Consider the following 23,413-nt stretch of genomic DNA (forward strand, 5'->3'; position numbering starts at 1 on the left):
TTATTGACAGCATGCCATGGCGAATTGCAGAGGTCTTGAAAAAGAAGGGTGAACACTGCAAATATTGGGAGAGATGTAAGAAGCTCAGAAGCGGTATCAGCGCACGTTATGTGCGCTGATAACGCTTCTACCCAATGTATGATCGGGGGTTGGCGGTAAATGACAGGAGCGCTATGAGCCCCTGTCATTATTGGCATTGCTATCTACAAGATAGCAGCGCCGATAGCCTGGGCCATGTTTGAACGGTCAGATCGCCTGACTGTGCGGCCCGCTGTCGCTATCGACAGCTACAGCCTGGCGCGGCCCTATCCCCATAGCAGAGACAGCGCTGTCCTTTTTGCGGCGGCTTCCGGCTCCGGGCTGCACGGGGGGATCTCGTGCATGCTCAGTGGAGCCGGCCGGGAGAGAGAGACAGCGCATCAGCACTAGGCTGAAATGCTGCGGTCTGTAGCGGGTAGCACCGGAGGAGGGAGTTACCGCTCCCCCGCTCCGGCCGCTGAGATGTTTATACATGTCATCAGTAGTGCTTCCTCGGTAAAGAGGTGAAGCAGGAAGCGATATAGTGGCACGTTAAGTGACTCTTTGCATCCAAATACACAGGTGGATAAATTGACTGAGGTCTGGATATCTCACCTACAGATTTATTGAGTAACTAAAACATATCGCCAGTTATACTGCAAATTGATTATCCAGTTTTAGTGAAACAACCTGTTGCTGACTGCCAATGGATAATGGATAATAATAATGGATAACAGCTGGTACTCCAGTGAGTATTCAAAATACTGTAATACAGCTCAATGGGTGAGATTTCCCCACTGAGCACAAGGAATTCCATCATGTCACATGACATCACCCCAATGTAGGGATGTTCTCTGCTCTGTAGGGGAGATTCCCTGGTAGTCAGCATTGGGAGAAAGGATGGAAAAGTGCATATATTTGTCTGACTTTCTTTTCTTATTGTTATTTTTCTATGCCATTATATTTAAACCATTTGTCTAAGTAGGTTACGCAAAGTAGTTTAAAAATGTATGAAATACACCCAGACATGCAGGGAATAAAATATTCTTTAAACACATTTATGTGGTTAGGTTACTTATAAAGACATGGGTGTGCCATTGCACACACTTATACGGGAACGGCAACATTTTCTTTAATTAACCTCTCCTTATGCAAAGTTACAAACTAAAGAGGTCACTGCCAGAACTTACAGATAAGCTTGAGGTAGGTATAATAAAGTTTTGGGCGAGTTGTGTTCTGTGACATAGAGAACAGGACACAGAGGAGGATGGTTTAGGCTGTGGCATAGTAATAAATGTGTCATTTTAGACTCCCCAGCCCTCGTCGCTATTGAATACACTGCAACTCTGATTACTGCACAGAAGTTGCTGTAAACCACATAAACCAAAGAGACATTTACTAACATTTTTTTAAACCACTAGAAAAAGGACACAATGAGATTAGGTGCTGTAGACTCAACAGAAACTAATTTGTAGTTACCTGTGCTCTATATTTCATACTGTAGATGCAACCCAGCGAGTGGGTAATATATTATGTAAACCTCATACACTGACAGCATCATATTTGCAGACAATGCTATATAAAGGGGAAGTCTAGTTATGGACGATCCATTCTCTATCTCAGCTGCTCCTCCTCCACCCATGTAGCAAAGACAGGAAGTCCTTCCCCTGAAGCTGGGAGTCGTATCATGTTGTGACCCGGCACTGCTGGAGGATTCAGGAGCTGATTCAGACCCGAACGCTAAGCTGCGCTCTCACGCTGCCAAAAGGGGCCGGGTATGCAAATGCCGCGATGTCTTAGAGAGCGATGGCAGAGCGAACGCATGCCAGTATAAAGACGCCCATCTTTCTTTCTTAGCACACGTCATCTCCAGGAAGTGTGTGATTAATCAGTAACATCGAGAGCCATCGGAGCTGCACGCAGCGCTTGAGGTAGACACTACCCCACCGCAAGCACTTCGATCAGTGCTGGCTAAAATACCCACGAGTGACGTGTACAATGACGCTTCTTTGCTAATTATGCACACCCCTAAAACTCCGTTTAGACGCCCAGACACGCCTGCTTTCGCACATCCACTCCTCCGTTCACAAGCACCTTTCCCTGTTACCACCCACAAACGGCGCTGTAGGTTACTCAAATTAGTGCCCAGTCTGTGTACTACGAGCGCACAATTCCCGAGCGCAGTGAGTAACTCGTAAATGCGCATATTGACGCATAGGCATGTGCAAACGTGCGATTATTGGGCATAGTGTGCATTCGCGGCTTAGCGTGCAGGTCTGAATCAGGCCCTCAGTCCTTCCACTCCTCTGTCATAGAGCTGGATGAACAAGGCTGCAGTCCTGGGAAGACACATCTGCCACTTTATTTGCTGTATCGGCAATGTTAGAAAGAGAAATGGGGATGTTACAATATAGACAATACTTTTAAAATTAGGTGGGCAAGAACCACCAGGTCATGTGTGTGTAACTCTTTAGCTGTGTGTGAGTGAGTAGCAGGTCCCTTGTGACAAGAGGGAAGCATTAGCACAACCCAAGTCTTTAAAACTTTGACTTTGGTGCCAGGGAAAATATGAGCGGGATTGGGCACTCATTAATGTCCCGAGAAAAGATGATGGATGGATAATTGGTACCCAGTATGAGTAAGCTGAGGGGTGAGGGCGACTGTAACAACACAAGGATGTCAGCTCTTGGTTCAATAACCGTATTGTCTAAAGCACCTAAGTGAACTGTGCTGGAGTGTAAATTCCTATCTCATTTATTTTCATCAAAAGAGATGGTCTGGTAGATTTATTGTAACACAGATACCTGTACAGCGCTACACTTGCTGCATCTGCATTACCTGTACTTTATTATTAATATTATTACATGTGCAGGGGCACCTGTTTGATGATTCTGTCACTGAAAGCTGAAGTGAGAGAGAGGAGATAGATCTATAATGTACAAGAGGTACATTATACACCAACACCACATGTCAAGCAAACCGGGTGGTTACATGTGTATGCAATGCAGACCGAGAATGATTAGGACAATAAATGACTTTGAAGGTAGCATGATAGAGGGTTCCAGGACAAGTGTATCAAGAATAGCAATAAGCGTGTAACGTAAAGCCACTGCGCCTATAATGTCATTGTGCCTCCTGCTCTATGGGATACGGAGCATATTCACTGTACTGTAACCTTCCTGCACACTCATCTTTTTAAATGTGCTTTCACGAAAACACAGCAAATTCATTAACTGAATGTCTTATAAATGTTCTGCTGCCATGTTTAAGATTTTCACACTTGCAGTAATGTTGGCTAACGTACATACATCCCTAATAGCAGCTACCGATAAGCCATTGCAGAGAGCAGTGTAATAATAATAAACTTGTCCAGGGTGTTTCTTCTTTAACAATTGACAAATATCAAAGCACTTGTCAAACACCAAGGATTGTGGGGTGCAGGGCAGGAGAAATGGCATTGTGTAGTTCAGGCCTGGTCAACCTGTGGCTCTCCAGCTGTTGTGAAACTACAAGTCCCAGCATGCCCTGCCACAGTTTTGCTATTAGGGAATGCTAATACTGTGGCAGGGCATGCTGGGACTTTTTTTTTTGCAACAGCTGGAGAGCCACAGGTTGGCCAGGCCTGGTGTAGTTCATAGTCCATATATCAAATCTATAGTTCTGCTACAATCGTCAAAAATGGGGGAAAAAAAAAAGTTTACTCCTTTTTAAAAATGTTGATGTGCAGATTATTATGTCACAGCTTTGATCAGGTGTAGCGCTAAATAATGAGTGCGTCCTTGTACGTCAGTCACTTAACGCAAGGCACAGTAACAATTTATAATTCTTTAATAGGTTGTGAAAATTACACAGAGCTGAACTTTTGTTTCAGTGGGAAAAATAGTCATGTTTTCATTACATTTGTTTGTTGGTTATAGCTGCCTGCTACATGCTAATAAGATGAAAATATCACTGTCGCTTTGCGTGGAGTGGTCTAGTCATTGGCACAAATGCAATAACCTGCCAGCTGTGGGCAGTGGCGGTGTTTCAGCGATGTAGACGCTTTATTTAAAGCACCAGTTTGTTTTAAGGCAAAACCAACCTGGTTTTTCCTTAACAGAAATTGTTGGTTTAAATTTCACGGCTACACTGGCAAAATCTCGCTGCAGCCAGAAACTCCAGAAACTCGCCGGCTGTTACATTTGGGCCATTGGCTAATTATGTAGATTTCCACAGCACAAAATCTACTGCAAGTATAACCAGCAGAAAGAGCATCACATGTATGTTTTTATTAAAAATAATATCACTCTTTACCACTGTAGTGTGATAACCTATAAGTTGCTATGTCAGTGGTCAGGCACTTAAATAAACTGTTTAGGCTGTTTTGTAGACACATGGAAAAATTGTGATGTAACCCATATAATAGTTGTCTTCTCCTACAATTTCCTTGAGACTTTTATAGGAGTTGACATCCCTCCTGCATCTTGCTATTATGAATTGTGGCATTACATTGCGGGGGCCATTTGTAGCACCATGCCCTCGCCCATCTCACCAAGACAATAGAAGTAGATATGGGCAAATTGCTTTCATTATCTATACACAATTATTTAAAACAAATGACAATCTGGTTGTCATGGGTTACATAACATTCTCCATGTGCACCAGCTTTCATACATAAGTCATTTTTTTACCTCACTTACAGACTTTTTATCACTCTACTATTTAAAGGCATCAACTCATTTCAGACAGTTACAGTAATATTCCAAAGACACATGTGACATAGAGGTTATAACCCTGTGTTATATAATATATCAAAGCAACAATGACATTACTTTGTTTTCATCAATACAAAAATAGCACCACAAACACTGGTAAAATGTACAGTACCATAGTGACAATGAAATATCTTTAACACAATACACACCACTAGCACCATTGTGAAATGCTACAAAGAAGCTCTTTTATCCCATGCTACAGACATACATACAGACCTCGAGTAACTAGAAGATTACTGATTTGGTCAGGTTTGTTCATAGTGTGTACTGGATCCAATGTACAGTAACGGCTATGTAAGAAAAAGTTATTACGCAATATTTGTGATGGTCTCACAATACAGTTTCTGTGGTACAGAAGGTGCAATGCACTTTGCCTATCCACCCCTTGTATCAGCCACATATAACAACCTCTCATCCATGAGGAAGGGGAAAGTGTAAACCACAGCTCCAGAATGCCCCTTGCTTGCCAACACCCAGGGAGACACCGATATAGCACCTCTAACAACTTTTAGACAACTAAGGGTACAGGTGTCTACTGAAACTAATTTGGGAACAAGAAGGTTTCTTACTCGTATTGTTGCTTTAAGTAGAACAACCATTTTAAAAGATGCATGACAGCTTGATGTTTAATGCCATCATAAATCAGTTCATATAGAATATTAGAAATAAAGAAATAAAAGTACCCTCGGTAATGTATCAAAATGTCATGCAGCCTCTTTATTTTTGTAGGGGAAGTTCATGTTAATCTAGACACCCTATTTACCAAGCGCTTCAAAGCATTAAGGAAATATTGCTTGCCAGCTTGTAATATCCATAAACAGCCACTAGATGTCAGCAACTAATGTAATGAGGATCATGGCTGCAGAATTGAGTTTTGTGGTTTGCCGAAACTCATAAGGCTGTTGGGGGCTAGGGGGGGGGGGATATGGGGCTGATTGTGAGCTGCACACAAAGTGACTGCCAAGTGTCTGCCAAGGAAGACAGATTCATTACTTCATGCTAATGCAAGATTACATTGAATTAATGCTGGGGATCGCACACCTGCAATCCTGTGCTGCCCATTTATTGTACGCCAGCTGCTGCAACCATCATCATTCAGATTGGAACTTGCGCCAGCCCCATGCCAGGTGCAAGAGATACGACACAAACAGGAGCTTTTGATGCACGCCCATGCCACTCCCACAAGTGAGGGTGGTTACATGTGATCGCATTGTAACCGCCCAGTGCCCACCACAAAATGTTTTATCTCACAGAAAGACAGATCCGGCCATGCTCTGTTGCACTCAGAATAGGCTGATAATGGTGCTCGTCATGTAATGGGTTAGTATGGGCATCTGACCTTTAGCAGGAACAATTTAGACACAACTTCTTAAATTAACAATCATCAAATAAACTAATTAAAGTCACTACAAATTAGTTCCAGAATCTGAAAGCTCTTTGTACTGTGCACTATGTAAAAGTTATATATGATCATAATAATTATAGAATTTATTCATGAATGGGAAGGACTTCTATAAACGTGGAGGTCGCCAAATGTTTAGTTCAGCAGTTTACCACACTTTGTTATAAACCGGAGGTTACTTGTTACTAGTTTTGTTTTATAGATTATACCGTTCATTTACCTCCATTCTTTATGTCCACATTTATAGAACTTTCCCATACACATCTTTTATATATATATATATATATATATATATATATATATATATATATATATATATATATATCTAGACTCTTGCAATATATAATATCTACAAATTCCATCTGTGGTATGCACTGTAATAGTGGTATTAATATGACGGGATTTACATGTCCCTCATCGCTGCTGGGGTAAACATATTATTGGTAAAATAAAAGCAGTCCATATCTCCACTTTGTGACAATCTGACAATAACGTTTTGCTGCATTGGTACACCTGAATCCTGTAACAAAACGGCAGACTGGTCATGTACACCGTGGATTCCAGCCATTGTATGGGATGAAGCAATATTCAGCCTGTCATGTCACATGACACAAAAGTGATGTCACTCGTTCCAGGAGACTTATACTAAGCTGCTATTTTTATGAGAATTGGTTCAGCTTATGGCTGCTTCTTCTGGGGGTAGACACTTGGGACACATTAAGTATTTATATTTTGCTAAAACAAATTATTCCTGTAATCATAGAATATAAGGACGGAATAACACGAAGGGTTCACTCTATTAAAAGAAAACAAAAATATACAAGAGACATATGGAATCCAATACTTCAAAGTATCAGTATCCGCAATTTTTGTAAAATGTTTAAAAATGCCACTGAAGAGCCACAAAGAGGCTGAGTGATGGCAGCTGTGGAAGAGTTTCCACCTGTCAGTAAAACTAAAAAGTATACAAAAGAGAGTAGCGGTGGGGAAGTTGTTTAAAAGCTGAATTTACAGTATATAATATAATATTGTAATATGCACAAATATATTGCAACCCATAGCAACTCCTCATATTCTAGTGCAGTTTACAAAGTGACAGCAACTGTCTGGTTGATATGAGTTACAGATAATTTGAGCACATGGCATCATTATACTAATGAATCCTCTAAATGAGGAGTTTATAGTGAGTATTGTAGATCTGTTACATGAAACAGGAGGGGGGGGTGGGGAGGATGTGTTTTGTTTTCCTTACTTTTGAGTGCAAAATCCTTATTCCATTAAATGCACTGTGAATTGTTCTCCTGCTCACCTATAGTCGCACATGCAGTAGTATTAAAGAAATGGTTACGATTAAACTTTGTGTAAACCACAAGCTATAAAAACTGTATATCAGCATATAAATTTCTATACCAATGGAATAGGGCAAAGAGATACAGATGATGTATTCTAGAAGGCATCCCTTCCTTTCGGGGCAATCAGAAAAAAAAGCATTCAATGTACCAAAACTGGGTGGCAATTAAAATTTTGGAAGGGAACACACTGTGACTCCCACATTCACATTATAGCTAGAATGCAGTTTTCCAAGAGACAAGGAATAGCGTGAGATTGTTACTGATGTCTTATGTCCAAGGTGTGTACTTCTATAAGCAGTAGGGCAGTTTGTTTTGATGAGAACCTTTGCTAAAGATAGAGGTTTTCACCTGTAAAACCATCACAGGCACACGTACAATACTCACTAAGCACCTTTGGTAATGTTACGGTGTGGTACTTCACGTCTGACACCACTTTCCAGTCACTGACTGCTCAGCACAGCAGATTATCTAAGTGCGCGACTAGCACCCATAACAAATAACTGATTTTTGCACCTGTTTTTTAGCTCTAGAGCGAATTATCAAAGAATATCAGTTTCCTCCAGTCTGCTTGATTTGCCTGAGAATATAACCTTGCTGAATCCAGATGAAGTCATTTTGTGTGACAAACAGCCATGAGAAAACCAATCAGGCAGGAGGACAAGCACAGCGTAATATACAGGATATTTAACACTTGTTCATTGGTTCAGGAACTGGCAGCATGGACTCTCCTGGCAGCACGAGCCAGCACCATTGTGTTCAAGTCTTGTGTGGTGGTTGCAGCACTGCTGTCATATAGGCCGTGCTCTAGTCAGTGCCACAGCGTCACTAGCTCTGCTGTGGCAGCTTGTTGGCATAGAAGTCCCTGCAGGTCTGGCAGCAGCGTTGGTACCACCGCATGTCCTGACACAGATTCTTTTCCCGGATAACCCTGCAGTACACCGTCCACTGGTCACCTGTGCACTTATAAGTCAGGGCAGCTGTGAGGAGAAAACAAATATATAGGCTGTTTATACAGCAGCAACTAATGATACTGTACATGATGTGGCCGCACAGAAGGATAGAAGAAGGAATAGCTTAGGTCAGAGCCGTAACTAGATTTGTTGGTGCCCTGTGCCAGAGAGAGCACTTAAGGGACTTAAGATAGTGCACCTGAAAAAGGGCCATGGCCTCTTGGGGAAGGGCCAGGGAAGAGATAGGGAAGGCCAGGAGATGCTGGGGATGAAATAAGAGGAAGCTACAAGTGAGAATAACAGGAAAACTGACAGGCCCAAACAGTGCCCCCTGCCCTGCGGTGCCCTGTGCCATGGCACTGATCGCAACACACTTGTTACTACCCTGGCTTAGGTTCTAATTTTAGCAAATTTAAATGTAAAATGTTCTCAGGGATATGCAACCTTGACAATCTGACAGCATTAAAGCGCAGGAATTATACGCTATAATTCACCAGTTCCATGTCAAATCAGAAAATCATCCCAGACAAAGCATTATATATATATTAGGCAGATCTCTCCATGTTGCTTACCGAGCCTGGGTGAAGTAATGGTATTGGCATTGACTTTGTCATTACAAACGTCTTGGTGACATTGCCTGTAGGCCACTGGCTTGGACAGGAGAGAGCATTCATTTCCATGACGTCCGGTCACCTTGTGCATACACTGTACCACTCGAGACTGCAGGCCTTTACCACAGGTGGAGGAGCACTATGGGTAAAATAAATAAAATAATGGGATTTAAAATTGGGGACTCCACCAATATATTTTTAAACATAGTAACATTGCAGTAGAGCAGTGGAGGATGCTGGGATTTTTATAAATACATTGCTGCCCAATTATTTTAGCACAATGATTGTCATTGGTTGTTTGATTGTTCAACAAACAAAAAAGATACTTAGAAAACCAGCACCTGCATGAATCTGACACTTCTAGGCTGAAGTTTCACCTCATCTGTGGCGTTACATAATCCTGTACTTATAACAGTACCTGGCAGGTTCTTGACAGTGACATAAATAAAATGATGTAAAAAAAAATCACAATATTGAATTTTTTATATTTTCAATATTATTTCTATAAAGTATTTATATTTGACTAAACATCGCCCCCTGCCCCTCCTCCTAGAGGCAAAATTACCACCTGACACTGATTTTGGCGTGAGATCTGCGCCCAGCTAACAGTGAAGCCATGACTTACGGTAGTTCTACAAATCAGCCAAGACTGACTGTACATGTATGCTGCCAGACTGACTGTACATGTACACTGCCAGAATGACTGTACATGTATGCTACCACTGACTGTACATGTATGCTACCACTGACTGTACATGTATGCTACCAGAATGACTGTACATGTATGCTACCAGAATGACTGTACATGTACACTGCCAGAATGACTGTACATGTATGCTACCAGAATGACTGTACATGTACACTGCCAGAATGACTGTACATGTACACTGCCAGAATGACTGTACATGTACACTGCCAGAATGACTGTACATGTATGCTACTAGAATGACTGTACATGTACGCTGCCAGACTGACTGTACATGTACACTGCCAGAATGACTGTACATGTATATACTACCAGACTGACTGTACATGTATGCTACCAGAATGACTGTACATGTACACTACCAGAATGACTGTACATGTATGCTACCAGATTGACTGTACATGTACACTGCCAGAATGACTGTACATGTATGCTACCAGATTGACTGTACATGTACATTTCCAGACTGACTGTACATGTATATACTACCAGACTGACTGTACATGTATGCTACCAGAATGACTGTACATGTACACTGCCAGAATGACTGTACATGTATGCTACCAGATTGACTGTACATGTACACTGCCAGAATGACTGTACATGTATATACTACCAGACTGACTGTACATGTACACTGCCAGAATGACTGTACATGTACACTGCCAGAATGACTGTACATGTATGCTACCAGAATGACTGTACATGTACGCTGCCAGACTGACTGTACATGTACACTGCCAGAATGACTGTACATGTATATACTACCAGACTGACTGTACATGTATGCTACCAGAATGACTGTACATGTACACTACCAGAATGACTGTACATGTATTCTACCAGAATGACTGTACATGTACACTGCCAGAATGACTGTACATGTATGCTACCAGATTGACTGTACATGTACACTGCCAGAATGACTGTACATGTATGCTACCAGATTGACTGTACATGTACGCTGCCAGACTGACTGTACATGTATATACTACCAGACTGACTACATGTATGCTACCAGAATGACTGTACATGTACACTGCCAGAATGACTGTACATGTACACTGCCAGTTCATCTGCCAGGAACATGGAGCAGGCTGGAATATTTTAATATTTATATTGGTGTCATTTGTCCTACAATCTCAAAAAGTATGTAAATGTATTCTGAAACAATAATTTAGGTACCTTTGTTTTTTGTATTTTAAGGTTTGCAGATAATCTATCTTTCTGTGCAGCCTAAATAAATCAAGAAACATTTTATTACTCTATATTATATAATATATTGCCAAAAATTGTGCATCCTATCAGCTTATGTGCTATTGCCCAATAATGCTGTGTGATTTTAGCTTGACAAAGAGGCACCTACTGTATATCAGTGCAAGCTAGACTAATAAATGATTAGAAAGCATGGCCTGCTAAATGGGATTGTACCACCTGATAATGACAATGGACAGCAGAAGAATCACTGTCAACTATTTAAAATAATTTTACCTCAAAGCAGTGCACAGCATCACATTTACAGGGCACGCGCCGTGCCCACGCCTACTATGCTTTGGAGTAGGAGTGATACCAAAGCTGTGATGTTATCTACTAGTCTCCGAACTTGAGATTTCTGACTGGCAGCACAGGTATATCATATAGGGATGAAATAGTCTGATTCTTGGCAGCCTCAACAACACAGTGAAGAAATGTTCTGGGATATCTTACTAACTGGTACTAGGTACCACATTATAGCAGCTTGTATGCATGCTCCTTAATGCCAATCCCAACCCAGATATACAACCACTCATTTGAGTCTAGTACCCCACTAAGGACTTCTTCCCTCTTAGGCTAATGAGGGTCTTTCTGTTTTGCTGTGGAGAGAAGCTTTTGTGAGCAGCTGGGGGTCTAGCTGTCAGCGTGCCCATGGAGGAAAGAAGGTACCGATGGAAAACTCCTACAAACTGGCAAATGGAAATGTTCCTGTCCCAGCCAACACAAGAACGTAGCTTTTGTGATGGGGAAGGAGGTAGGGAAGAAATCTTATTGCCTCAAGCGTAAATTGAAAGGAATAAAATAATTATTGGGATTGAGCCACATAGCAGCACCAGGTGATGAGGAAAGCCTCCCTGACTTAACATCCACCCTTTGGAGGAAACACATCTGGAATTTATAAGGGAAATAAATGTCCTGGTCTTGTACAAGGAGAGTAGTGATGTTTAGGGAGGACATTCACTGTAGCTGAGATGATGAGGGCAAGCCTGATTTGATAGAGGATGGGAGGGGGGAATAGTTAGAATTGAAAATGTTGGCAAGAGAGAGCAACCTTTGCTGTGCCATTTGTGATTTTAGTCAGGTAACCAATCAGGACAGAAGCTGTTGGGCAGCCATAGTTGTCTATACTTACGAATTCGACTTCTGTAGACCACTTACCTTAGACCAATCTCCTGTCTTCCACTCATAACACCCGGTGTAATCCTCGCACTCCTCCTCCTCTCTTGGCCTTGTGGCTGAGTCACATTTGCCCCTTGTGTTGGTGCAGGATATCCTCCTCTTCTTAGCTCCTCGGCCACAATCTGAGGAGCACTACAAAAAAGCATCAGGGATATGTATAAGTAGGTTGAAACCTCTTCTCAAAAAGAGCTGTCCCAAGAATTCCACAAATCCTACTTTGGTCATATAATTGTTTTACTATTATATTAACTGTATACATTGCCGTTCAATTTAAAACATTCTTTTAAATGCTATGGAAGTCACATTTTGTACCCATTTGAGCACCAATTATTCTGTAAGAACTACCAAGGCCAGGATGCCTTTTCTGCAATGATTATACATTCGTTTTTATCTTCTTGTCTTCAAAATAGAACTATATTTTATCAGTACACACTTTCTTGGCGAGTTCTTTATAGTCAATATTATATTTATTTTTAATTAGTAAATATTGTTTAAATATTCGACAATATTCAATTGATCGGCCAATATATCTGGTGCCCGTCGGCCAGTGTGCATCCGCGATATGTCTTAATGACGTAGTTCACCGACATATCGCGTCTGCTGTGTTGCACAGCCAATGGCAGATATATGTGCATATATATCTGTCCATCGGCAAGTGTGTACGGGCGATCAGCCGATCACCTGTACAGTGCAGCGGCAGCCGCGTGGAGGGAGGCACGGCGCGATTCCCCAGCCACCGGGACCCGCGGCTGCCTGGAAGATGATGGTCGTTCAGTGTATATGAACGACCATCATCTACAGATATATCTGCAGATCACCTCCTTAACACAATTGTAAACAGGATGGCTATGTAAAATGTACCTTATCAGTGTGTATAAAGTATAACAAAAGCTAGGCCATTTGAGACATTACATTACTAGGAAATGCACATATTATCACACCTAGGGGGTTTATTTACGCAGCGTCGAGTTGTATAACCCGAAGCTTCTGATTGAGTTCATGCTCGAAATTTAAAAGGACAATGCTTAACTATGAAGACATGGCTAGTAAAAGCATTGCCCTTTTAAATATCAGAAATAAACACAATTTTTACAACCCGACGCATTGTAAATAAATCCCCTAGAATTTAAACCTGATGGTTTCAGTACCAATGTCTAAGCATTACATATCAACCTGTTTAAGAATATCAGAGGCAGATGTATTATAATGGCACTTATCGTGCCACTATAATGCTTCCTGCTTCGCCTCTTTACCGAGCAGCCACTGATTTCCAGGTGGGGGCCTCCCATCAGAAGCCTGGTAGCCGTCTATGTGATAACACATAGACGGCTGCAGTCTGCTGTGCTCAGGAGTTAACGGGGATGCTACGGAGACCAGCGGAGGTGAGTATAAGATCTTTGTTCACAGGTACTCCCATTGGATTCCTACTAGAGAAGGGGAACGATCTTCGGGCAGCGGGTAAGTATGTGTGAGTGTGGTAGGTGTGAAATAAAACTTTACTTACTATGGTGTGTGTGTACTGCGGTTATTTAACTAGTTTTTTACAGCGGGGGTACGGGTGCCGGCCGCCTGCTGGCACTTGTAGTTCCACAAGTGCCAAAGGGCAGGCATGCTGACACCTGTAGTTCCACGGTAAAAAACAATAATTTCTACGTTTTTACACTACTATTACCCCCGTACCCACCGCTCCAGGGGAACGGGAAGAGCGCCGGGCTTCAGACTAAGCCTGGGGTGCTCGGGAGAGGTGGGAACCCCTATACAACTGAGAATGGACAAGTATGGGTTATTCCAATCAGAGTTAGAGAGTGCTATACAACGGAGAAAGGACATGTATGGGTCATTCCAATCAGAGTCAGAGAGGGCTATACAATGGAGAAAGGACAAGTATAGGTTATTCCAATTAAGAGTTAGAGAGTGCTATACAATGGAGAAAGGACATGTATGGGTTATTCCAATCAGAGTTAGAGAGTGCTATGCAACGGAGAAAGGACAAGTATGGGTTATTCCAATGAGAGTTAGAGAGTGCTATACAATGGAGAAAGGACAAGTATGGGTTATTCCAATTAGAGTTAGAGAATGCTATACAATGGAGAAAGGACATGTATAGGTTATTCCAATCAGAGTTAGAGAGTGCTATACAACGGAGAAAGGACAAGTATGGGTTATTCCAATCAGAGTTAGAGAGTGCTACACAACGGAGAAAGGACATGTATGGGTTATTCCAATCAGAGTTAGAGAGTGCTATGCAACGGAGAAAGGACAAGTATGGGTTATTCCAATCAGAGTTAGAGAGTGCTATACAACAGAGAAAGGACAAGTATGGGTTACTCCAATCAGAGAGTGCTATACATCGAAGAAAGGACATGTATGGGTTATTTCAATCAGAGTTAGAGAGTGCTATACAACTGAGAAAGGACAATTATGGGTTATTCCAATCAGAGTTAGAGAGTGCTATACAACAGAGAAAGGACAAGTATGGGTTATTCCAATCAGAGTTAGAGAGTGCTATACAACTGAGAAAGGACAAGTATGGGTTATTCCAATCAGAGTTAGAGAGTGCTATGCAACGGAGAAAGGACAAGTATGGGTTATTCCAATCAGAGTTGGAGAGGGCTATACAACAGAGAAAGGACAAGTATGGGTTATTCCAATCAAAGTTAAAGAGGGCTACACAACGGAGAAAGGACAAGTATGGGTTATTCCAATCAGAGTTAGAGAGTGCTATACAACGGAGAAAGGACATGTATGGGTTATTCCAATCAGAGTTAGAGAGTGCTATACAACGGAGAAAGGACATGTATGGGTTATTCCAATCAGAGTTAGAGAGTGCTATAAAGGACAAACAGAATGGTCATATGACTTAATGTTCTGCGGAAGTGTAAGGGTTTCCTGCTCACCAATTTATCAAGCTATTAATAGATTTGCTCCCCCTTTATCCTGTTATCATGAAGCAGGCATGAAATATGGGGTATATGTAATTTAGGGCAAGTACACATTTTTGTAAGCATTCAATTTGTATATGTGTCTCCGTATATACCACATTGCTCAGTGCCAAATGGTAAAGGATTTTCTAGGATATGCCGGGAACCTCTTGGTCATGAAGGTGAAGGAAATGATCAGGTTGGAAGTAATGAGAACGTGTTCTCCCCAGATGAGGTACGTGCACAGCTGTCCTCATCGTGAAGACAGTTCCTCCAGTAGCACAACTGGGCTGCACAAGGTTGTATTTGGAAGGTCAGATTTAGATTGTTGCAATTTATCTGGGGTCTTCAGAATAATATTTCTTTTAAAAGTACATGTATTTTATTCAGTATAATGACACTGTATAGAAATGTGATGTGTGTATGATTATGCTGATACACTTCTCAAACACAGATGTGATGGACAGATTAATAAATATACTCTTAACCAGCGTCACAAGTCACTGTACTGTATAACAGGCGCTTCCTGATGCTCTGATAAATGATACTGCTCCTGGCCATAGAGATGGATCCATGAGGTGAAATGACTGTACTTTGGCACACATGAGAAATAAACTCTCACATCAATTCATAGCAGCAACAAAGCACTTTTTATATTTGATACTTGGAAGTCATCCAATTCATTTTTTTCTAAGTCTTGACTTACTGACCTTCTCTCGGAAGTAATTCCTTCATAATGAACACAAGGCTGCCGAGGCCACTTGTGCCAAGTTGCGAAGTGAATTCTCAGGATCAATTGGCCACATGAAATGAGATTCTACAAAGTAATCTCCATCCTGATGTCTGTGATCTAAGTCTGTAGTCCCGGGCGTTACTACAAAGACCATTCCTACTATTGAGAAACATTGACCTCTTTAAAGTCAGTTTATTATAAAACACAGACGCAGGTACCATGTATAACTATATTCTATTTTTACAGCTAATCTGTTTCAGTCGTCTCAATGTTAATAACCTACTCTATGTGTGTGAGGCCACACCAGTCACTCGAGCAATGTGTTCTCCTCCTTGCTTGCTAACCAGGAACTACCCTCGTGTGGACAGTGTGGATGGGGAGTAGTGGTGGCATTTGATCTGTGTTATTACCACTTTCTTATGGGGCCCATACATCTGCAATGGATTGGCCCAATTCCCCAATCTGCTTGGGTCGGGAATTTGGGAAAATGCAACATGTTGGACAACCATGATTTCCTGATTCCGACGCGAAAATGGTCATAATCGGTGAATTTGAGTTATTTAACATTTTCAATTTCCCCGATTCCCCAACAGATTGCCGATCATCAATGTCCACAGATTGGCAATTGGATCGGCGTTGGGGAATTGCGGCACTGATGTTTGGCCCACATTAGTCAACACCATCCTTTTCCTACTTTATGGACCACTAGGTACTAAACAAATCTGGTTTCTTATAAACAAACAATATACAGAACCTAGTCAATCTGTACTCCAGAAGCTGCAGGTGGACAATGTAGGATGTGGGTCACAAACCCCACATATACCAATGTAAAAAGAGAAACAATGTCCTCACTTGCACTCCCAGAAGACCGATTTCAACAGTTCAAATTGTTCATAAGTCCTTTAGGATGTAATTCCTTCATCGTAGGATGTAAACCAATGGTAATAGTTATTTTCTTCCGAAATACGCCCTCACGCGGAATTTTTTTGATGAAAGAATAGGAAGAAAAAACTTATTTTCAGAGATGACAATATATCCTCACAAAGAGTAGTCTAGCGTGGGACCAAATAATCACCGGCCTTGTCACTTAATATACATAGAGATAGGTATGAATGTTGCGTACCATACTCACAATTTGAACTGTTGAAATCGATCTTCTGGGAGCACTGGTGAGGACATTGTTTCTCCTCTTTCATTTTTAAATCTGTTTTTTTACCAGATGCTCTTTTTGACACTCACAAAAAGGCTAACAAGAGCTTCCACGTTTGTGCTAATAACGGCCCTGATTCAGACCCGCTCGCTGCCGAAGGCAGCTCGCAGGTCTGAAGGGTGTTTTTTTTTTTTCAGTCCGGCCTCCTGGCCGCTTGCTAAGCTGTGCGTGACCACCCACAGTTTTAGCGAGCGGCCAGGTGATGGTCGTGACCATCGGGGATTGCGACAAGACATATATAACAACTTAAATGAGTAATGGGGTCCATGCATCAGCAATCAATTGGGACAATTCTGTTTTGCAGATGATTATGTAAAAAAAATCAGAAAGTTATGGCATTCACCGATTGGCGATTCCAACCAAAAAGTGGAATCGGCAAATTATCTTGGATTTCATCGGGGCTGTAGATTGCTAGTATATGGTAACGATCAGCTGATTTGCAGACCATTACTAGTATTTTACTGGTAGAATGGGCACTTTCATGATTTGCAGATCTGATCTTTGAATGAAAAAGAACTGCAAATCACTGAAAAAAACGAGATATGGTAAGAACTTACCTTTGTTATCTCTGAGTACGAAGTCCATAGGTTCCACAGGGTTGACCTTGGGGTATAGCTAGATCTGGATCCACGGGCACCACACAGTTAAAGCTTTAGCTCCCAGGATGCACTGGCTCCATCCTCCTCTATATCCCGCCCCCGAGCCACAGGCACCTCAGTTGGCAAGTAGCCACGGCCGGAGGAGGAAAAACAGAGAGAAGGAAGACTGGAACACACAAGAACCATACTCACAGAAAGGGAGACGGAAAACTGGTGACCAGCCACATAGCCCATATGAAGCCAGGTGCGTCAGGGCGGGTGCCCTGTGGAGCCTATGGACTTCGTAGAAACAGAGATAACAAAGGTAAGTTCTTACCATATCTCTTGTTTTCTACTTCAGGGTCCATAGGGGGTCCACAGGGTTGACCTTGGGGATGTCCGCAGTTCAACTAAGGGCGGGGATGCTCCTGTGCTGAAAGGAGAATCCGGCGCCCGAAGGATGCATCCTGAGAGGCGAAGGTGTCAAAAGCGTAGAACTTGAGAAAGATCTGGATGCAAGACCACCCTTACACAGCTGAAAAGCTGAGGCGTCACGGCTAGCAGCCCATGAGGGACCTACAGACCTAGTAGAATGAGCCTTAACAGAGGCCGGAACAGGCAAACCCTCCTGTGCATAAGCCTTACAAATAACCAAACTGAGCCAACGGGCCAAAGTTTGTTTGCCGGCAGGCCAACCTCTCTTGTGAAAACCAAAGAGGACGAACAAGGAATCAGACTTTCGAATGGAACTAGTCCGGTCCACATAAACTTTGAGAGCAAGGATCACATCTAAGGAAGCCTCACCAGCCGAGAGATTAGGTGACTGAAATGCTGGCACAACAATTTCCTGATTAATGTGGAACTTAGAAACCACTTTAGGTAGAAAACCTGAGCGAGTGCGAAGTACCCCCCTGTCCTGGTGAAAAATCAGAAAAGAAGGACGACAGGAAAGCGCCCCCAATTCTGACACCCTTCTGGCCGAAGAAATTGCCAGGAGAAAAACAGTCTTAACCGTCAACCACTTGAGGTCCACCGACTCAAGAGGTTCAAATGGAGGACCCTGTAAGGCCCAAAGCACCACCGCCAAATCCCAAGGAGCCACTGGGGGAACAAAGGGCGGCTGAATCCTGAGAACACCCTGGAAAAAGGTGCAGACATCTGGTAGAGTAGCTATCCTACGCTGAAACCACACAGATAGTGCAGACACACGAAGTTTGAAAGAAGCTAGCCGTAAGCCTAGGTCCAAACCAAACTGAAGGAATGCCAAAACCGTAGAAACACGAAACGCCTGAGGATCATAGTTTCTGGACTCACACCATTGAAAATAAGTATGCCACACTCGGTTGTAAATCCTGACGGAAGCAGGCTTGCGCGCCTGTAGCATTGTGCTGATGACTGAGCTGGAAGAACTCCGGAACCTTAAGACGGATTTCTCAAGAGCCACGCCGTCAAAGACAGACGAACCAAATCCGGATAAAGACAGGGACCCTGAGACAACAGGTCCCGATGTTGAGGCAGCAGAAACGGAGCATCGATGGAGAGGCTCTGAACCAAGGATATCTGGGCCAATCCGGAGCCACCAGCAGAAGCGTGCCGCCGTCCTGCTTGAATTTCCGGATTACCCAAGGCAGCAGGGATATCGGAGGGAATAGATACGCCAGCTGAAACGTCCATTTCACTGACAGAGCGTCAACCAGGCCTGCGCCGGCGTCTCTTGCCCTGGACCCGTACATGGGCATCTTGTGATTGTGACGGGAGGGGAGACCATGAAGTCCACCTCCGGCAGTCCCAACCTGTCCACGAGTAGTTGACATACCTCTGGGTGAAGAGACCATTCCCCGGGATGCACGTCGTGATGGCTGAGGAAGTCCGCCTCCCAATTGGGGACTACTGGAATGAAGACTGCTGAGATGGCCTGAAGGTGGCACTCCGCCCAAAACAGGATACGTGACACCTCCGACATGGACCCCAGAACCCTCACTGCCGAGTGAACCGACACCTGGGAACTCTTCAGACAACTGCTCACTCGTAGTTGTAGGGAGGAAATCTCCGTTGCTGACGAGAGCCCAGAAGGGCTCCCAAATGTACCATCCTTTGTGACAGAATCAGGGAGGACTTTTTCCAGTTTATCAGCCACCCGTGCGCTTGCAGACAGGTGCAGATGTTGTAGAAGTACCTCCAGAGAGCCTGCCAGCAATAGGAGGTTGTCCAGATACGGCAGAAGCCGTATACCCTGGCTGCACAGATGGGCAGCCATGACAGCCATAATTTTGGTGAACACCCTTGGAGCCATGGAAAGGTCAAAGGACAGAGCCTGAAATTGGAAGTGAAGCTGACGTATAGCAAACCTCAGATACTGCTGGTGTGAAGGTGCTATTGGAACATGGAGGTAGGCGTCCTGGATGTTCAGGGAGACCATATAATCCCCCGGTTCCAGAATGATGGAATGCAAAGTTTCCATCCTGAATTTGGGCACTCTGAGGAACTTGTTCAGCGACTTCAGGTTGAGGATAGGACGATGAGACCTATTGGGTTTCGCAACAAGAAACAGAGAAGAGCAGTAACCCATCCCGCGTTGAGAAAGCGGAACGGGAACAATGACCCCTGCTTTCAGCAAGGACTCTATGGCTCCCTGAATCTGCAAGGCCTTGGTCTTGTCCTGAGAAAAACAAGTGCAGAAGAACTGTTGGTGGGGTCTGTGATGAAAGGAAAGGGTGTACCCCTAAGAGACCACTTCTCGTACCCAAGTATCCATGGTGGTATTGCACCAGTACTGGGCGAATTGAAGAAGTTGGCCTCCCACTCTGGGATCCCCCAGAGAGAGGCCCGTCCCATCAGGCTGAAGGCTTATCCTCTGGCTTGGAAGCAGGGCGTCTAGTGCTCCAGGCCTGCTTCTTTGGTTTAGGGGCAGCCTTGGTTGACGACTGCCTTGGGAAGGACTGACCCTTGGAGTCACCCTGAGTATGAAAGGACCGAAAGGCCGAGGTCCTAGCCTTAGAAGGCGCAGCTGCTGATGGCAGAAATGCCATCGACGTATCAACAATTTTGTCCAGGTCAGGGCCGAACAAAATCTCCCCATTAAAGGGTAAGGCCTCCAGGCCCTTCTTGGAATCCGCATCGGCTCTCCAAGAACGGAGCCACAAACACCGGCGAGCAGAGACTGCTGCCGCCGAAACTCTGGAAGTTAGAAGACTGGCATCCAAAGACGCTTCTCCAATATAGGAAGCGGCATCCCTCATCTGTGCCACTAAAGCTCTCTGAACCTCCGGAGCTTCCTCAGGAAAAGTATCTTCCAGGACTTTGGCCCAGCCTTCAATGGCTTTAGCCACCCAAGATGGCCATGGACGGACGAGCCACCGCCCCTGAGAGCGAATAAATTGATTTGAAACAAGTCTCCACCTTCCTGTCTGTGGGATCCTTTAGGGATGAAATGAAAGGTATAGGCAAGGTAGCACTCTTGACAAAGCGAGTAACATGAGAATCCACTGCAGGCTGGGATTCCCACTTTTTGCAATGACTTGCAAGAAACGGATAACTAGATGCTAAACCAGTGGCTCCCAAACTGGGCACCGTGGCACCCTGGGGTGCCTCAGGACACTTGTAGGGGTGCCTCAGGTTGGTGGTCCTGCACCAAATCAAATTATTTATGGTCAATGTAATGTAAATATGTAGACAAACAGAAGCTCGAACCTGTCCAACACCACACAACTGAACCTAAGGATGACAAGTAAGCACAATATACTTCACTTTATTACATTACTAAATTTTCAGAATTTCTAAATAACAAACGTTTGGCTTAGGGGTGCAGTGAAAACAATGCTGCTAATTTAGGGCGCCGTAATTCAAAAAAGTTTGGGAACCTCTGTGCTAAACGTTTCTGCGGCTGGAACCTCTTACTAGGTGACTGCTAGGCCTCCGCTATATGATCAGTCAGCTAGTCAGATAGAGGAAAAACAGCCGATGTCACTATTGCCTGCTTAAAATGTGGATACTTTGACTTAGGGGCCGTGCGTCATCCTTTATATCAAGAATAAACCACACTTCTCTCACCAATGCCGGCACATTAATGGAAGATTTCGTTTCCACGTCCCGGACATGGGAATCCGAGTCAGAGTCCTCAGGCAATTCCCCCTCATCAGAGGACGCATCTAAGTCTGATAGTTGCGCAGACTGGGATGACATAACAGGGCGTTTAGACGCCTTCTGAGGCTTGTCATTCCGTAACATAGTTTGGGAAGATGAGGGGAAGATGAGGCCGCCAAACTCTGGTCTGAACTGGAGAACACATCCACCCATAATGGTTGATCCGCCTGTGGGTGAACCTGGCAGGGAATGACGGACTGCTGCGTCAACGGAGAATACTGAAAATACATAGGTAACCTCGTATATGGATTAACAGTCTGAGGCCCGGGGGAGGGGGGGGGGACTGCAACAATTGCGGTATACCCTGGGAAGGGGGGATGGCTGTATGGGTTAACCCCCTATGAGGGAGAGCAGTCAGGACCGCCAAACAGTCCGCAATGGAAGCCAGCACCTGAGAAAACACTGCCCTAGGAGGATCCTGTCCCGAATTTGGGGGGTTAGAGGGACCAGGTAACAGACAGCACCTCACACACAGCACATCTTGTGATAAATCCTCCATATTTACCCCTGCAGACCAGCGTCTGCAGGAGAGCAGAATGGGAGCAGCAGAGCGCTCTGATTCAGAGTTGGGAAAAGAGAGAGAGATAGCACTTAACTGTGTATCTGGACAAACCATGTTGCAATGCAATGGGTGTAAATACATAATTTTTTTTTTGCATGTAGGGTAAATACTGGCTGCTTTTACATGTAGCCCACAAATACTGCACAACTTTATTATTACTCTACAATTTAGGTGTCAGTTTGGATACCTCCCTTCCAAATCTAAAACTCGCTGCACATTTTAAATCTGCCCCACCTGCAGTATAGCATGGTTTCACCAAGATGATCAGTTGAGAGAGATATCTCACTCTATTCCCAAGTCTGAATCAGGCCCTCAGTGTCTGGGAGGACTATAGTGCTGTGTACGCTGTCCTAACAGGGGAGAGCTACACAGGGGGACCGGTCCACGCGCTGCCCGAGAGATCTGCGATGTGCCAGGGAAGATGGCCGCCGGAGAACTCACTGGAGGTGTGGCCGTAGGAGGAGAGCAGCACAGTGTCGCCAAACCCAAGCGGAAAGGCGCGCTGAGGGGAGGAGCCGCTAAACAGTGAAGGCTGCCTCCCCTGGCTGGACGTTAACCCTTGAGATGCTGGCTCCCGCTTACCGCCATATTTCCCTGGTGGTCTAGTGGACGTGCGGGCTATGTCTCTTAAGAGGGGGAGCCTGCCGCCACCGCCTCCGGTCTGTCCCCAGAGACCAGAGGCTGAGGACTGCAGACTGTACACGCACGTCTTACCTGATCCCCGTCGATCCGGCCACAGTCCAGGGATCCCCCAGAGCCCAGGTAGTACAGACTCTGGGGCCCCGCCATGATACCCAGATCTGTATTGACGTCACGACGCCGCCCGGGTGTAGGAGTGGCAGCGTGGATGTCCACTGGACAGTCCGACGCTGCCACTCTGATGAGTGTAAAGTAAAAATAAAACTAACTCAAAAAAATATGAGATATGGTAAGAACTTACCCTTGTTATCTCTATTTCTACGAAGTCCATAGGGTTCCACAGGATACCTTGGGGTATAGGTGATGACGTCAGTCTTCAGGCACCACAGAGTTAAAGTTTT

The 23,413-nt window shown here is 44.0% G+C and overlaps 1 protein-coding gene across 2 annotated transcripts in view; it reads right to left on the reverse strand.

Moving 5' to 3' along the window:
* Positions 1-6,473: 6,473 nt before the first annotated feature.
* ADAMTS17 (ADAM metallopeptidase with thrombospondin type 1 motif 17) overlaps positions 6,474-23,413 on the reverse strand; it is a 300,141-nt gene continuing 283,201 nt past the window's right edge. For both annotated transcript variants that reach the window (XM_088452708.1, XM_088452707.1), the window contains 3 exons: positions 12,206-12,358; positions 9,049-9,226; positions 6,474-8,503 (listed from right to left, as the gene is read on the reverse strand). In XM_088452708.1, the coding sequence (XP_088308834.1) occupies positions 8,352-8,503; positions 9,049-9,226; positions 12,206-12,358 (483 nt within the window). In that variant the 3' untranslated portion in view covers positions 6,474-8,351. The remainder of the gene's footprint in view (positions 8,504-9,048; positions 9,227-12,205; positions 12,359-23,413) is intronic.

The sequence above is a fragment of the Taudactylus pleione genome, unplaced genomic scaffold, assembly GCF_031769625.1.
Source record: "Taudactylus pleione unplaced genomic scaffold, aTauple2 ptg000556l, whole genome shotgun sequence".
Taxonomy (NCBI): domain Eukaryota; kingdom Metazoa; phylum Chordata; class Amphibia; order Anura; family Myobatrachidae; genus Taudactylus; species Taudactylus pleione.